General features: G+C 39.3%; 1 protein-coding gene across 4 annotated transcripts in view; it reads left to right on the top strand.

The window, feature by feature from the left end:
• ATRNL1 (attractin like 1) overlaps positions 1–17,380 on the top strand; it is a 498,126-nt gene that overhangs the window by 79,274 nt on the left and 401,472 nt on the right. For all 4 annotated transcript variants that reach the window (XM_053389095.1, XM_053389093.1, XM_053389094.1 and 1 more), the window contains 2 exons: positions 282–369; positions 6,916–7,171. In XM_053389095.1, coding sequence (XP_053245070.1) covers positions 282–369; positions 6,916–7,171 — 344 coding nt within the window. The remainder of the gene's footprint in view (positions 1–281; positions 370–6,915; positions 7,172–17,380) is intronic.

Below are 17,380 nucleotides of genomic sequence, written 5' to 3'. Positions count from 1 at the left end.
ACCTTAGTAATATTCTTAGAGTTAAATGAAGTGAAATATAGCCGATCAAGTGGCTCATAGAATTCAAAATACCATCTTACGATTAGAATACATCTGTATTTTTAATATTTTAAAATTAGTTTTCAACTATAACCCCAATAATAGCCCAACTATAACAATTAATTCCCAAATTATATAGTTATGATGACTAAACTGAAAATAATAATTTTGTTTCCAAAATTTATATACTTAGAATTCCCTTGGTTGACACATTTATTTATATTTATTTTTACCCTTTTTAGTTATAATTTGGAAAGCAGCATCTGGAATGTAGTACCGGTATCGAAAGGACCTCTTCAGAGATATGGACACACTATTGCTTTATATCAGGTTTGGCTCATCTAGGGTAATATTTAACTTTATAAATTTCTGAGCTTTTGAACACCTGTATTGAAGTTATTTCATAACCATGCTTTAAACTCCATTCTTTACGGACAATTAATCTTTTTGGTCTATGTGGTCTTGTCAGTTCATTCTTTGAATGTCCTATTCATTTTGGTAGTTTCCTACACACTTCAGAATTCTGAGTAAAGAATTATTTTATCCTATTTTGCAGTAAATCACCATATTGTAAAAACCAGACGAAACCAAACCTTAGGTTATGAATTAAGCTTTTATGTCCCAAACTGTTGCTGCCTGCCTTCAACTTGTGAGCTGAGCCCAAACCCAGTCTGCTGACCTTTAATTGAGAACATAAAACATAATTTCAGATAGCTGCAATTGTACTGTTTCCAGCACATCAGTTGGGGTAAGGGGATCATTCCCAACAGTGACTAGCCATGCATGGAAATACAGAACAATTTGGTTTTGAAGCTCCACTTGGACTATGACTTCAAAGTTGTATGTTTTGCATTTGTGATTTACACTGGTTGAGCCGAAGAGCTAGTTTCTAACATTTCTGCTTTCTTCTTGGCTGTGTAGTAGTTAAGGTTGTAAAGTGGGCATCTATTTGGTAGGTACAGATCTGAACTTGATCCTGTTTTTGAATATCAAACAAAAGCTTCCAGAAAATAGGAAGAATGATCACAAGGCTGTGGAAGGATAAATTAGATGATTATTTATAAAGCACTTTTCAAATTATTGTTCCATCCTGCAGATATTTAATTTCATTGCTGTAGTTTAGGTTGTAATGTTATGCAGGAATAACTGATCATCTTAAGTGACAGTTCGTTTAAAAACGTTTTAGACTGTGATCCTAAAACTACTGTCACAGCAAAAACAACATTTATTTCAATAAAACTTGCCTGTATGGTGCTTTGAGACTCAGGGTATTAATTTCATTCCTTTGCTATTCATCAGTACAAGGTCTACTGAGCACAGTGGAAGGAAGAGAAAATTATCTAATTGATAAGTTTGTCTCCCTGTATTAATTTGGTGTCTCTGTGCAGTTTCCACACAATGATTCTGAGAGTCGCTGACATTCTGCGAAACTCATCTCCCCATCCCCACCCCCACTCCCTGTCTTTTATTTTGTTTAAGGAAAGCAAGAGATGCAGAGGTAGGAATATTTATTAGATGGCTCCTGGTTTAATATCATTTTTGGAGTTTTAGGCCAGTCACTTCTCCCTCTCTCTCTCTCTCTCTCTCTCTCTCTCTCTCTCTCTCTGTGTGTGTGTGTATTCTGAAGTGCTCGTAATCCAGACATGATATTCATGTGGCAGTTGTGTCTATAATAAAAGGAAACTATTTAAATCTATACCTGATTATTGTGTCTATAACTGAAGTGGAAATGTTCTGCTCTGAGTTCTGCCCTTCACTCAAAGCAGGCAGCATACTTAAAAGCCAGGCTCCTGATGGAAACGTAGGTGAGAAAAGAAGTGGTTAATGAAACGGTGCCAGGATGGTCATGGAAAACTTTACAGGACAGAATAAGTTGAATGGGCTTGGCTTCAGTGAGAGGCAGGAGTAGACTCAGGCCTGCTTAGAGTCAGAATTGCTAAACAATGTGACAAGAGTAATAGGAAGGCTGAGAAACAGGGTAGCTGAGAAAACAGCAGGTGATGCAGGCACCATGAATTAAAAGAAGAGAGTGGCAAAGCAGAATATGGGCCTGTGGCCAGTAGAGGCTATATACATGGATTATAGGAAGGAAGTGGTCAGGCAAGGAATGGTGAAATACTGTAGGCAGTAAGTCAGGGAGCTCATAGGTTTGTACAGTCTTCATCACTGGAATCGCCTACATCTTTGATTTGCAGTGAAAGGCAAATTCTTCAAGGCATGCCTTTTTACTGTAATCCAGCATTTCGGCAAGGGAAACATAGCTGGTTAAATTATCATTTCTATCCATCTATTAGGAAGAGACAGATTTTTGATGGATCTGGCCCTGGAAATACATTCAGGGTTGGTAGACATGAATGACTGTGTGGAGATAGAAAAGTTTAATTTCAGACACTGACAGGAAGAGCCTAGGCTGAGTCACTTCATGCAGGTCTCTTCCTTGCTCTTTCAGATCCGTAGCTCATAAATGTGACATTGTTGTTCTGTAGTACAGTACCATTCTACAGTTTGCAGCTTTGGGAGGAAATGTAAAAGAGCAATTGATAATCACTTATTACCTCTCTTGGTAATTAAAGGAACAATTAAGTCATGCTGAGATTTGGTTATATGAATAGCAGTAATTAAAAGTTAATAACAATTGCTGCAATGGCCCAAGGTGATGTGGTTAATTCATCACTGCCCATCAATAATGGGCAAGTTCACCTCGAAATTGGCTTGTCTTTTTTGAGTTTGCACAATGGGTTCTTGTAGCACTCAGAAACATGGAGTGTTTCCAAGCCTTTTTCTAGAGGTCGTAAGGATGAGAACTGTGAGGAAGTGAAGACTTGGATTTAGCCAATGTCACCTCCAATTAAAAAAAAACTGTAATTCAGTTACATTAAATGGAATTGAATTTTATAAGACAGTGACTCAAGCAAATTCAAAAGTGACCATTTGTATTACACAATGAAAATCAGGAGAGTCCTGTTTCTCAACTTTGTACCAATTCATCTGATTGGGCTTGGTTAACTTTCAATTTAATTAGATACCTATGTCTGTGCTATGGAAAGTTTGGGACATTTTTGATTAAACACTGAACAAAATTAGGCCAACTTCAAGCATTTAAAAGGCACTGCATTTTTTCTGGAGACTTACAAATAAAAATGGTTTTGGACTGATAAGTAGCTCACCTACATGCACAGTAACTCTCCCCTCCAATGGACTGTGTGAAAATCCCCTTCCCCCATGTTCATCCCCTCCCCAATCACCATTAACACAATCTCTGTTAACCATTAACACAAACTTACTCTCTGGCTTTCTTATCCATCCTCTCAGTCTTTTTCCTTTCTACTTTCTCTTCCTGCTTGAGTGTATGTTCCCTGCACGAACTGTTTGTGGCAAAGCTTCACTGCCACAAGCACCATACAAGATTGGATCTCCTCCCCACAGTGCTTTTCTAGGCAAACTTTGATAGTTTTGCATTTACACACCAGCTGCAAACTTCTAGGGAAGAGGTGGGGTGGGAAATCTCCAGTTACAGGTTAGATACAGCCCACAGGGCCTCCTCATCCAAGCACACTGGCCTTTATCCAGGTCCTTTCCCATCTCACCCACTGCTCAGTCTCTCCTGCCCACCTGCTGATTGACAAGAATCAAAGAGCAATGAAGATAGGAGAATGAATCAAGTCTTTCAGAGACAGTACAGCTGTATACATTTTGTTTCAAGCATAGTCATTAGCTTGCCATGTAGAAAGGCTTCTCAGTATATTGAGCAACTTCTCCCACCCCCACCCCCCACAATCAGATAATAATGTAACACTCACTCATCTTTCCTTAGTAAGCAGCTGGAGGAGGAGTGATATGCAGAGGCCAGATGAAGATCTGTGAGTGGAGGGATGTCCTATCTGCCATCCTTAGGACCCTCCAGGAAACTTGCCAAACCAAACTTGCTTTAGTCTAGAACTGGGGTGTGTAGCATAGCTAACTGTCGAATGAGACATAGTTTGCAGCAGCCTAAGGAAACTCCATCCACCTTGCTGCCTGCTCATATAAACAAGCCTACAGTGAGAGACTAGGATGCTGTCAGGAGTTTCTAGGAACCTGGTAGTGAGATATTGTGGGGGAATTATGAGTTTGTTTGGGCTCTGGGTGAACTGGGAGGCTGAGAGGGGGAGCTGTGTCAGAATAAGTAGGAATTGATCTTGGTCTATATTTGTTAGCAATTTGTATCAATGTAATATTCTTTTTTAAATTTTTATTGAATTTATATACAGCCATATACCCACAGGTCTCATATATGTAACAATGTACATTTTTAATAATTTGTTGTTTAAGTTACTTATTATTGTTTTAGTTTTCTGTACACCCCCTAGAGATACTTTCATGTTTTAAGCAGTACAGTGGTACCTCGGGTTAAGTACTTAATTTGTTCTGGAGGTCTGTTCTTAACCTGAAGCACCACTTTAGCTAATGGGGCCTCCAGCTGCCGCCACGCCACTGGAGCATGAGTTCTCCTCTCATCCTGAAACAAAGTTCTTAACCGGAGGTACCATTTCTGCGTTAGCAGAGTCTGTAACCTGAAGCGTCTGTAACCTGAAGCGTATGTAGCCCGAGGTACCACTGTATGTTGTTGTTTAGTCGTTTAGTTGTGTCCGACTCTTCATGACCCCATGGACAAGAGCACGCTAGGCACTTCTGTCTTCCACTGCCTCCCACAGTTTTGTCAAACTCATGCTGGTAGCTCCGAGAACACTGTCCAACCATCTCGTCCTCTGTCGTTCCCTTCTCCTTGTGCCCTCAATCTTTCCCAGCATCAGGGTCTTTTCCAGGGAGTCTTCTCTTCTCATGAGGTGGCCAAAGTATTGGAGCCTCACCTTTAAGCAGTATAGAATGGTCTAAATAAACAAACAAACAGTATTGTCAAAGATGTAGGGCAAGTTGGGTTTTGATTAGGTGGCACTTGGGTCCCTTCCAACTCTACAGTTCTATGAAGTTAAGTTAAAAGAGCAAGGTGTCCTCACATTCCTTTATATATTTTTTCAAACTTCTACTCATAAATAGTTTCACTGAGTTCAGTGGAGCGTACTCCCAGGTAAGCAGGCATAGGATTGTAGCAGAGCTATATTCCTTTGTTTTGAAGACTGCTTTTCTACCTAAACTGTTATATCATAAGTGTACATTATTACATTATTATACCATTAGATAGTAAATACTTTTAATTTGGAAGAAGTGAGTTCAGTGTGACATATTCCCAAGTAAATGGCTATACGATTGCAACTTAAATGTGTGTTATATTGGAATGCAGTATAAATGAATTCTACATGTTTTTCTCTTAATGAGGAGATACGTAATCAAGTTCCCCTAGCAGCTGATGCAGGCAACACTGGTTGGGGACAATCTGCTTCTCAGATTCACCTACTGCTGCAAGCAAAACTCATTCCAACATTCAGTTGCTATTAACTAGGAGATGTCCTGAATGGGGTAACTGTGCCCCTGAAGGACCAGGTGCGCAGCCTGGGAGTCATTTTGGACTCACAGCTGTCCATGGAGGCACAGGTCAAATCTGTGTCCAGGGCAGCTGTTTACCAGCTCCATCTGGTACGTAGGCTGAGACCCTATCTGCCTGCGGACTGTCTCGCCAGAGTGGTGCATGCTCTGGTTATCTCCCGCTTGGATTACTGCAATGCGCTCTACGTGGGGCTACCTTTGAAGGTGACTCGGAAACTACAACTAATCCAGAATGCAGCAGCTAGACTGGTGACTGGGGGCGGCCGCCGAGACCATATAACACCGGTCTTGAAAGACCTACATTGGCTCCCAGTACGTTTCCGAGCACAATTCAAAGTGTTGGTGCTGACCTTTAAAGCCCTAAACGGCCTCGGTCCAGTATACCTGAAGGAGCGTCTCCACCCCCATCATTCTGCCCGGACGCTGAGGTCCAGCGCCAAGGGCCTTCTGGCGGTTCCCTCATTGCGAGAAGCAAAGCTACAGGGAACCAGGCAGAGGGCCTTCTCGGTAGTGGCGCCCGCCCTGTGGAACGCCCTTCCAGCTGATGTCAAAGAGATAAACAACTACCTGACATTCAGAAGACATCTTAAGGCAGCCCTGTTCAGGGAAGTTTTTAACGTGTGATATTTTACTGTATTTTTGGTTTTTATGGAAGCCGCCCAGAGTGGCTGGGGAGGCCCAGCCAGATGGGCGGGGTATAAATAATAAATTATTATTATTATTATTATTATTATTATTACTTAACCACAAGATTAATCTCAGCTTTGAAGCATTTTAACTTAGATATATTTCGAGGGAATTGTTTAGGAACAATATTTCATAAAGGACGGAAGCATATGGGAATAGGGAATAGATTGTGGCATGGGTATTGTGAACTGTTCCCAACAAACAACAAAATGTATGGGAAAAGACAATAGTTCAAAGGGCAAGAAGGTAACAGAGGAATGCCAATGTGGATAGAGATGAAGGCCTACCTCATGGTGGGGTTTGCAGCTGAAGCTTTATTCTGAGGCATCATGTTATTTTAGGGGGGCTGTTTTCTCACTGTGTATCTGTTGATGTACTGAGAGAGAATAGGGAGGGATAAGATGAGTGCAGTTTATTCTAAACTTGGAATAATAATAAAATGAATAATGAAACTAGAAACCAGTAGATACCCAGGGGTTCTGAAGGGTAAACACTGGACTATGTCCATTGTGTGTAAGAGCTGATTTACATGTATTATAAATTAAATTATTACATGTATTATAAATCAAGTGTAATTTAGAAGCCAGTGTCATTTCCATAGCATAACATTATCACAATTTTAGTGTTTTGCTGGTTTTTGCTTTGTACTTTTTGACATTTGTATTAATTTCATTTTGTTTTCTCTCCCCCCCCCCTTCCAAACAGGATGACATTTACATGTATGGAGGCAAAATTGAAACAAATACTGGTAATGTCACTGATGAATTATGGATTTTCAACATACCCAGTCAAACGTGGAGTACCAGAATTCCAGCAGTACTTGTTCATGGCCAGCAATATGCAGTCGAGGGTCATTCTGCACACATAGTGGAGCTGGATAGCAGGGATGTTGTCATGGTCGTGATTTTTGGTTACTCTGTCATATATGGTTACACAAGCAGCGTGCAAGAGTACTATATCAGTAAGTTTTTTTCCTTTTCAGTGTGTTCATATTAATAGATCCAAGGCATTCTGATGCAAATAGGGGACAACAGAGAGAGAGATTTTAAAATTACACGAATCCTTATTGAAATATGCATGAGCTGACCCTTTATCAGAAGTATGTTTTATCTGATGTGCTGATAGAGATACAAATCTTTTTTAAAAAAAACTGTGAAGAGGATGTAATTTTTTATTTGAAGTGAGGAAGATTCTCATACAGACGTTTTGTGGATCACCAAGAAATGGGGAAAGATAGTGAAAGCTGGAAAAAGTTAAATTTCTTGGGAAATGTCCAAAGAAGGAGCATTAGAAGGAAATAGCCCCGCTTGAACACTACCCTCCATTGTATCTGGCCAATGGGATCTAGTTTCTAATATTAGCTCACCTATCTTAAAAGTTCATTCCATTAAAGCAACCATTAATAGCCCCAAATTTACACCTTCTCTCTAAGTCATGTGCCCAGCACATCTGACATTTACTTCTCCTGAAGCAAAACCTGCTCTCAAACATTAAAAGACCTTAAAATTGGATTTTGGCAGCTGACTAAAGGGTCAGGTGCTGTTATTGACGTTTCCAGATCCATTGCAGAAAACATCAGGTTTGATAAGAGGGTAAGACTTGGTTCCTGCCTCACTTGTCTTCTGAAAACAATTTAGTTCAGTATTTACCATGTTTGATTTTAATGCTCTTGCATATTAGACTTTGGGGTTATTATCTGCACTACTTTAAAGAAATAAAAATTTATCTGTAATTTTTAACTGCAGTTTTACTAAAGTCCAGCAGGATGCACTCCTGCACCACCCTTTTCACTATTGAGTACCGTATAAAGAAAAATAATGTTCAACAGCTGAAAGTATCCTTTTGCACATTTTTTCTCCTACTTTGAATGTGTTAAAGGGCATTGTTTTGTAGTTGCAACATGAAAAAATAGCAATTAATTAATGATGTCACATTCACTAAACAGTAACTAGGATGTGAAGAAGTATACTTTTTAACGTTCAGATACATTAATCTTTTTTTTAAAAAAAACACTATGCTCTTTAATGATCTTTAATTGCTGGTTGCTACTATACTAGTTGGTTGCTACTTTATACTAGTGAGCCATAAGTGGTTCATTAAACTAAGTCAGGACTGTAGTAATATTTAAAAGTAACTATATAGTATTTCTAACATTCATAAACATTGTAGCATCTCAGGCATTTGACTATGGGTAGGGAGAAGGAATTGGCCTCAGAAACAGGCAATCACAAACTTTTTAGTCCATTAAGTATACAAGATTACTGTGAAGTATCAAATTCTCAATTGTAATTTGATTTATGTGATGTTTCAAAGTAATATTGGCTCAATTTAGCAATCAATTAATTTGCCCAATCCTACTTTAAAGCTGCCTAAACTGGGTCCATCATGACATAGTGGCCCAGATCACACAATCAAATTCTGGCTTAATAAACCAGGACATTTACCGCATTTTTCGCTCCATAAGACACACTTTTTCCCTCCTAAAAAGTAAGGGGAAATGTGTGTGCGTCTTATGGAGCGAATGCAGGCGGGAGGCTCTGCTCAGCGCTCAATTTAAAGAGCTGCGCGGAGCGTGTGTGCGGCTCTTCCTGGCTTTTCCCCGAGGAGGGAGAAGGGACTGACAGGCTGCTCTTCTCCCTCCTGGGGAAAAGCCAGCAAGAGCCGCACACACGCTCTGCATGGCTCTTTAAAGGGAGGGCTGAGCAGAGCCTGTATGCAACCCAGATGCGAATGCAGGCGGGAGGCTCTGCTGCTCTTGCTGGCTTTTCCCCGAGGAGGGAGAAGGGACTGGCGGGCTGCTCTCTGTCCCTCCCCCCACCTCCCAGAAAAGCCAGCAAGAGCCGCTGCCAGGCTCTGCTCAGTGCTCCCTTGTAAGGGCTCCCTTTCGTCCCTCATCGCGCTTTGCTAGGAAGCCAGCAGAAGAAGAGGCGCTGCACAGCTATCGCTCTTGCTCTTCTGGCTTCAGCGAGAGCTACGCAGCTTGCTCTGCTGGCTTCTCATTGAAGCGGGAGGAGGGATGGAAGGGTTTAAAGGAAGAAAAGCGAGAGCCGCTTACATGCTCTGCGCAGAATATTTTTTTTCTTGCTTTCCTCCTCTAAAAACTAGGTGTGTCTTATGGTCAGGTGCGTCTTATGGAGCGAAAAATACTGTGTTTTATTTATTTAATGAATGTGTACCCTGCCTTTTAAGGATAACTTATAAGGTGCTTGAAAAACAAATTTATAACAATATATAAAACAAAAAAGTTAAAACCACAACCATAATATGGTAACTAAATAAAAACTGCCAGCAAAAAGTATTAAAACAACACAGCCCATCCCATAAAATAACAAAATAGAATAATGCAATAACAGCAGTTCGATTAACATGATGGGAAGGCATCAGTAAATAGTAGGCTTTTAATGTCCAGTTAAAAGCTTGCAGGAGGTTGTCAGATCCCAACTGCCAAAAAAGCCCTCTCTCCCTTGTGCCCGCCAGCTAGCTAATAGCTTTCACCAGCAAGTAGGTCCTCAGAAGCAGATATTACAGCGCATGTGCATGCAACCCCTTAGCTGCTGCTTTGCTTCTGTGAAGTGGTATGATAAACTAGAAATGTGCAGTTTACTATAGCTTCCCATTTTATGTGACCTGGGTACCATGGTTAATGATTTCCAAACAATCCAGAGTTCAGAAATTGATTTCAAAATCTTGACTTGTGTGGAAGCCACAAACTGTAGTTTCTGGTACACATATAAGAGGAAGCCGTGGTAAGCCGTGGCTTCCGGCCTGTTTTTCTGCTCATGTAAAAGGTTAAAAATAAAGTGGCAGCAAATATTTTCTATAGGTATATGCAACTTTTGCATATCCTGGCTTATTCAGCTAGGATTTGATTGTGTGGATGCAGCCATTGCAGCAGTGAATTACAATATTTAGTTATTCATTTTGTGAAGAAGGGCTTTATTTTCTCTGTCGTGAATCTATTTTACCATTAATGTCATTGGGTGACTTTCTGCTACAGAGTTATAGGGGGGGAGGGAGAATAACTTTATGTCTACCTAAGCTAGGACTGGGGAGTCCAAAGAGACAGAGTAGATGGAAGGGTTCAGAAGTGATATAGATATAGAAATCACACACACACTCATATTCATATTCATATTCTCAGAGTAGACCCATTGAAATTACTGAACATGACTAAGTTAGGTCTATTAATTTCAATAGTTCTACTCTGATTAAGTTAGTTGAATACTACTCAAATAGTATATGGATTTATACTAGCCTCCTAGCTCTGCTGCACTGGCTTTGTTTAAAATGGAGCTGGAACATAGCTGTAGAGTTTCTCATGCTGTTAACATCAAATATTGTTTTCATGAGCATAGAGCTAACATTAGCTTCTTTTAATCTCTACTGAAATTCTGCACCTGAAGAAAGACTTGACAACTAATACTGGAGCCATCAATTCCCTACGGTCTCTACAAGCCAGACAGGAGTTGAGCTCTTATACAAAGTCAGAAACAAAAATATACTTTGTATAGTTTACTATGTAGACATTGTAATACACATGATGAAGCAAAATGAGAAACATGTCATAATAACTTCTTATTGTGACACTGCATTGCTCATTAATAGTCAGCATTGTGGAAATTTATATTTCTGAGTACTAAGTACTTGGAGGAATTCCAGACTCGAATGTATGTAAGATATATGGTTAGCTAGATTACAGAGAGGGCTTCTGCTTCACTTAGAAACTAAAATGAAAATTTCACTGTTCATTGAATATTTTATTGCTGGGGAAGGTGTTTAGGACTTGTTTCCATTTTATGACTTCCTTTAAAATGTTAAAAATATATTAGTAGAGGATTAGTAAAACAGATTCTACTCCAGAGCAGATTTTAATAAACTTTAGTTCATGGCTTTAAGCTTTGTGTGGTGGCAAAATGCATTTTGTACTGTTAGCTATTGTTATGATTCAGGATTAATCTCAAAATTCTGTGTTTCTATATAATGATAATAGATTGTCTACATCAAATATTAATGAGAAATTTATAATGGAGGGCACATTTTGCTGTTACAAGCATTGTAGCCAGGAATTATTTTATTACAAATGCCACTGGGTATTTATGTAAGCATGGATTCATTTTATAAAGCTTTAGTTTGTAGGATCTGGTCTATACTATGTAGTTCATTTTCTGAAGTTGATAATCCTCCTGTTTCATTTCACCTCCAAACCTTATTTCCACTAAAGCTGAATACATTTTGTAGTAAACTTTTGTGAATTCCCAGGCAGCATTTATCTACAGGGCTGCAGCTGTAGGATCATTTTTAAACTATAAAATTCCAGATGGTGACTCTTAACTCAATACAACCTGCTTTTTTTGGAACTTGGCAACACAGAAAACAGATCAGGAAAATCTGAATTCTGATAGATATAGTTACTGTAAAAGCACAGTTTGGTCCTGTTTAGAAAAATAAATCCTTGAAAGGAAATATGTTCATTTTTATCTCTGTTCCTACTTTATTTGTGTTACGTTCCTATGTCCAGTAAATTGAATCTGGGGCACAGCTGACAGGGACAATCCTGCCCCTTATCCCTTGGTATTACTGGATGTACCTCTTTACTTCTTCTGTAGGAGTGAATGGTTGCTCAGTGGTAGAGCAAGTTCAGTCCCTGGCATCTTCAGGCAGACCTGGGAAAGCCTTTCAGCCTGAAATGCTTAAGAACTGCTACCAGTTAGTGTAGACTATAGTGAGCTAGGTGAACCATTGGTCTGACTCTGAATAAGGTAGTTTCCTGTGTTCCTATGGCAAAGATAGACGCAGCGCACACATGTGGTGAGGTCAAAACCCATACTTCCCCACAGATAGAAATCCTACAGAGGCAGAATGCAAAGGTTCACTGAACATGTCTGCTGAGGTCCATAGGAAGTGGGTTAAAAAAAAAAAGTTCTGATACTTATAGTTTGATAAAAGTGCCATTGATGCCATGATGCCAGCACAAAGTGGCTCCCAAAGGCAGCAAGAAAAAGTGGGTGCCACTCTGTGCCAATGAGTATCATCACAAAGCAGTTAATGTGCCTAACAACCAGCTACTGTGCATATTCGCAGACTCCTGGAGAACATGCACATAATTGTTCCATTAAGAGGGAATTGTGCACATTTCCTGGTCCATATACATACTATATCTTGTTCACTTGAGAGAGTTCTTACATGAACTGTTACCTGAGACATTTTACACTTCTTAAACTATACCTCCATTTGTTGATAATTGCTAGACTTGATTCTGTGTGTAGCTACTATCTACTCATACCTCACATATGAGAAAATGGATTCCAGTAGTGAGGATTGCACAATGGTTCTTCACAGCTTAAAAAACATACTGGTGATCCTTCATTTTGAAATTGCCTATCCAAAAAGAGGGTTTTATAATAGAATTTTCACCTTGACTTGTTCTTTCCACTACTGTGTAAAATACATTGGGGGAGAGTGTTTGGAAGGAGAATGTTGCCAAAATGAACTTCAAAGTCTAATTATCATTACATTTCCCTTAGATATTTTCCCCTAGAGCATTTTGGCAAAATCTCAGTGGGAGGGCAGAAGCAGCATACATTACTCTCCTGCAAGAGGTGGGTGGTGAGGAGTATCTGCTTAGAGCCAAAAATGCTCTTAGGTTTTTTTGGATAGTTTTTTTAAAAGACGCTTCAATTGGCTCTGAATGCAGACGCCAGTCTGCTACAAATTCAAACAAGTCAGTCCAGTAGAGGCTTTATTCAGAATTTTTCCAAGATACAAAAGCACTGTCTTGCTTTAGCTAAAGCAAAGCAATAATATTATATTCTCCTTGAGACTCACATTGAGATTCTTAGAGAGTTTATGAGGTATTGCTAACCTAAAGCAAAATAAATTTCCCTGTGGACTAGCCCAGAAAAGCTTTATGGTTCAAGTTAGTAAAACCATCCACACAATTCCCCTCCTGAGATTTATAGATTCCCCACCAAAGCCATAATTCTCATAACAGAATGAAAGGGCAAAAGGAAGCTCCTTTGCTCTAGTATCAGACCCAGAGGTGATGATAACACCTCAAAAGCATAAACACAATTCTAGACTTCCAAGTAGCAGAAACTCCTGCTGAAACGTTTATCAACCTCTTCTCAATTTTTAATTTCTGTTTCAAATATAATAGCTTTTTAGCTTTTACCTGGTGAGGGCAGATGCAACTTGGAGGAAATTGAGATGCTTCCAATAGCTGTTTGTTAGTCTAAGTATATCAATAGAGAAGGGGATCCACACAATAAGAAAGAAATAAGTGTTTATATAGTCACCAATATCATTTATATATACTCTGAGACAATGTTTAAAGCACACATATAGTTGTATATGATACTCCTTTATGATGGGGATGGTGAATCGAAACCCACATTATCCCTAACCACTGACCATGCTGGATAGAGCAGATGAGTGGCATCTGAAGGGTCACAAGTTCCCTATCCCTGCTTATTGATCTACTCGGGATGCCTTAGTCTCAGTTCTTTCCCTTTATAAAGGGCATTCTCAGATCAGGGGCTTCTCTGTGGTTGTGTTGCAACTTTGGGAACACTTCACTAGGGAGACCTGTCAGGCCACATGGTTGCTAATATTTAGGTACAAAGCTGAAACCTTACTCTGATGATTCTCTTTTTAAATTATATTTTTAAATAAGGACTTGGGAAGGGGGAGAAACTGACAGGAAGGAAAAATAAACAGGTGACTGAATCCAGATTGATCAGTACTAATGCTTTCATTGGTGTTTGTCTACTGATCATGCCTGTTTAGTTGCTTCTGTTCTTATGGTGGCTTTTGGGAGTTCTTCTTGGCTATCCATAGGTTATATGTGCATATGACATTGGTATTACTTGGCTTTGACCTAAACTGGTCTACTTTCTAAGCAGGCTAAACTTTCTATCAAGAGCTTTGATGTTGCTGAACTATACTTCTGAAACATTTGCTCATTTTCTTGTCACACTAGACTAAGACTCAAAATGAGCCAAACGATGGTTATGAGTTAGTTTTAATAAATGTAAACATTTAACCACAGTTGAGACTAGTTTTAGTCTCATGGAAATGGCAGGGGAAATGCTGGATATGTAATGCCTGATGTTGTTTGACAGAGATGATTAGGAATGGGGCAGCACATGACCTTTTCTTTTGCACTTGACAAACCCAATTATCTTAACAATAATGCTTTAGTTAAGCACTTCCCAACAAAGTACTTCAGCTTTGTATAACTTTTGGAAAACTGTCCAAACCTTTAAATGTGCAGTATAATTTCTTTTAAAATATTTTAAGAAATGAAGTACATACTGAAAGGCACCATATCATGGTATAGATAAAATTCAAGTGGATATTCCCCCCCCCCGATATAAGAAACATAAACCATTACATCATTAGATTTCTTCTCCAAAGAACATTATAGTCATGCAATATAGTGTTCTTAAATAAAGAATATGAGAGCTTCTAATGGAATAGATATATAGTTTTGCCCACCTACTTTGACCATAAACTTAAATCTGGAAAAGAGTGAGTAACAAGGAAAAGCTCTTATTTCTATCAGTGTCCAAATTACATCCCTCTTCAGGGTTAGTAAAGGGCCCCATACATTTGAAGATACATACATACATAGATAGTTTTCTTCTCTTAAGCATACATATTCAGTTTATTTCATTATCTCTTATCTTTATGTAGCCATTCCTTCAGAAAGGGTGCAACATTGTACCTCCTACTTCTAGCAAACAAAATCCTCGTTGCAGTCAGTAAATTCTAAACCAGGTATCTCCAACCTTTGGCCCTCCAGATGTTTTGGACTACAATTCCCATCATCCCTGACCGCTGGTCCTGTTAGCTAGGGGTCATGGGAGTCGTAGGCCAAAACATCTGGAGGGCTGCAGGTTGGGGATGCCTGTTCTAAACCATTTCTTTAGGTCTAGAATCTACCTGCTTTCCTTTAAAACCAATCAATAGGATGTACGTAGAGAAATGTGGTGATATTGTTAGGATTCTTGCCCCATGCTTGCAGTCATGGGATTGTTTTATCACATGATGGTGTATGTTTTCATTCCATATAGTGCGAAGTGACGGAGACAGGATGTTTAGATTACTGTGTTCCATGATGTAGGACTATTATCCTTTGTTCTTTCTCTTTGCTGTCTGATGAGAAAGGAGGAGCTGAGTCAGAATGCTCCGAGTGTATTATATGTAAATAAAGTAGTTTAGCCAAAATGCTGTGCTGCTGAGTCTGTCACGCGAACTGCCAACACTCTGCAGGATCCTAAAGTGTGCTGATGCCTCTTGGTATCAGTTGCTGTGATGTCTGGGCTAGAGAAAGCTTTTGAAGCTCCCGAACGAACGACCAGGAGGGAGAGAACATGCCAGTCGGGCATGTGTCTCTATTGGGTTCCTACTCGCGTATAGGACGTTCCTGACAGTTATTAGCACTGCAAATAAAATTTTTCTCCTAGAGTTATTATAGGGCAGTTCCACCAAATATGCTTAAAATTAGATTTAGTTGGCAAGTACTGTAACTTACCTTTCTGTGATTCAGATGTTAGGATACTGCATTAAGGAAACTAATGCCAATTTTGTTGCTTCAGGAATCTATAATAAATACTTCATCTGAACATCACAGAGTGGTTCACAACATAAAAATACAAAACAACAACACAAAATACATAATTGGGAGCTTTTTTAAAAAAGTCAGATGATAATATTATCCTAAGCCACATAACAATTATATGGAGTTTGACAGCTGGTCAATGTAGATGGACACTTCATGCCCTTACTTCTGCAAAAATACTGATATTGATTCACAGGAATAAGTGGATAGAAGATATGACAACTCTTGCAACATATGAATAGATTGCTTTTAGACGCAAATTGTGCATGATATTTGGAATACATTTATAGAAACTATTGTGACTTCTTAATAATTATATATTAATTGGAATAGTAACACTACTTATATACATATCTTATATTGTATTACAGTTTTAACCACCTTTTTGTTTTTGTTCGTCCACTGAAATTTTTCCATAAAATAAAGTTTCCAAACCATCTTCAGAAGCAGCCACATATATAATTACATTGCAGTAATTACCAAAGCATAGACAACAGAAGTAAAGCTTTCCTGGTCCAGATAGGGATGTAGCTGGGTCACCAGTTGAAGCTCATGGAAGGTACTCCACACCAGCGATGCCACCTGAGCCAAAAGTGACATCAAGGGATCGAGAAGTACCTCTAAGCTGCGTACCTGCTCCTTCAGAGGAAGTGTAACCACATCAAGAGGAGGCAACCTCCCATCCATCCAGTCTAGGGAACTGCCCACTAACAATGCCTCAGTCTTACCGGGAATGAGCCTCAGTTTATTGGCTCTCATCCAGTCCATTACTGAGGCAAGATCATAGTCTGGCTCATCCACTGCCAAACCTGTAGATGTAAAGGAGGAGTAGAGCTGCATGTCATCAGCATATTGCTGACAACGTACTCCAAAACTCTGGATGACGCTACTTAGTGGTTTCATTATGTTAAACAGCACAGGGGATAAAATTGAGCCCTGAGAAACCCCACATTGAAGGCTACACAATTTAAAACATTTTAAAAATACTGGTCTGTTTCTATGTATCTCATTGTGTGTATTCCGGGTTTAGACAGGAGACCGAGTTAGAGCTATGCTGAGCTGGTTCTTGGGCTGGTTAGGTGTTCTGGCTTGTTTATCTGTGGAGACATCAGTGACTAATGTGATCAAGTAAAATACTAGGTGATGTCTCAAAATGAAAATTACTGAGAGAGATAAGCTATCTCACTGTGGTATAAATAGCAGGGATATGAGTTTTGTCTAAAAGAAGAGGAAAGCACTTAGGATATGAGGCGATGTCAAGTCCGTAGTTAAGAAATCTGAAGTGTGTAGACTAGATTCTTGTGCATTCTTATCCGAGCTGTATTTAACAGTTATAAGTACCTTTTTGAAAGAGAAAACAAGCATGTTCATAGAATAACAATCGGGAATTATTTCTAGGCCTCTTCCTAAGAAGTAGTTAATGTAAGTGTTTCTAATACCACTTATGTCTCTTTAGACCAGTGATGGCCAAACTTGGCCCTCCAGCTATTTTGGGACTACAACTCCCATCATTCCTAGCTAACAGGACCAGTGGTCAGGGATGATGGG

The sequence above is a fragment of the Podarcis raffonei genome, chromosome 5 (assembly GCF_027172205.1).
Source record: "Podarcis raffonei isolate rPodRaf1 chromosome 5, rPodRaf1.pri, whole genome shotgun sequence".
NCBI classification, from domain to species: Eukaryota; Metazoa; Chordata; class Lepidosauria; order Squamata; family Lacertidae; genus Podarcis; species Podarcis raffonei.
The sequence above is the reverse complement of the archived record's forward strand: the minus strand, read 5'-3'. Positions and strand labels throughout refer to the sequence as shown.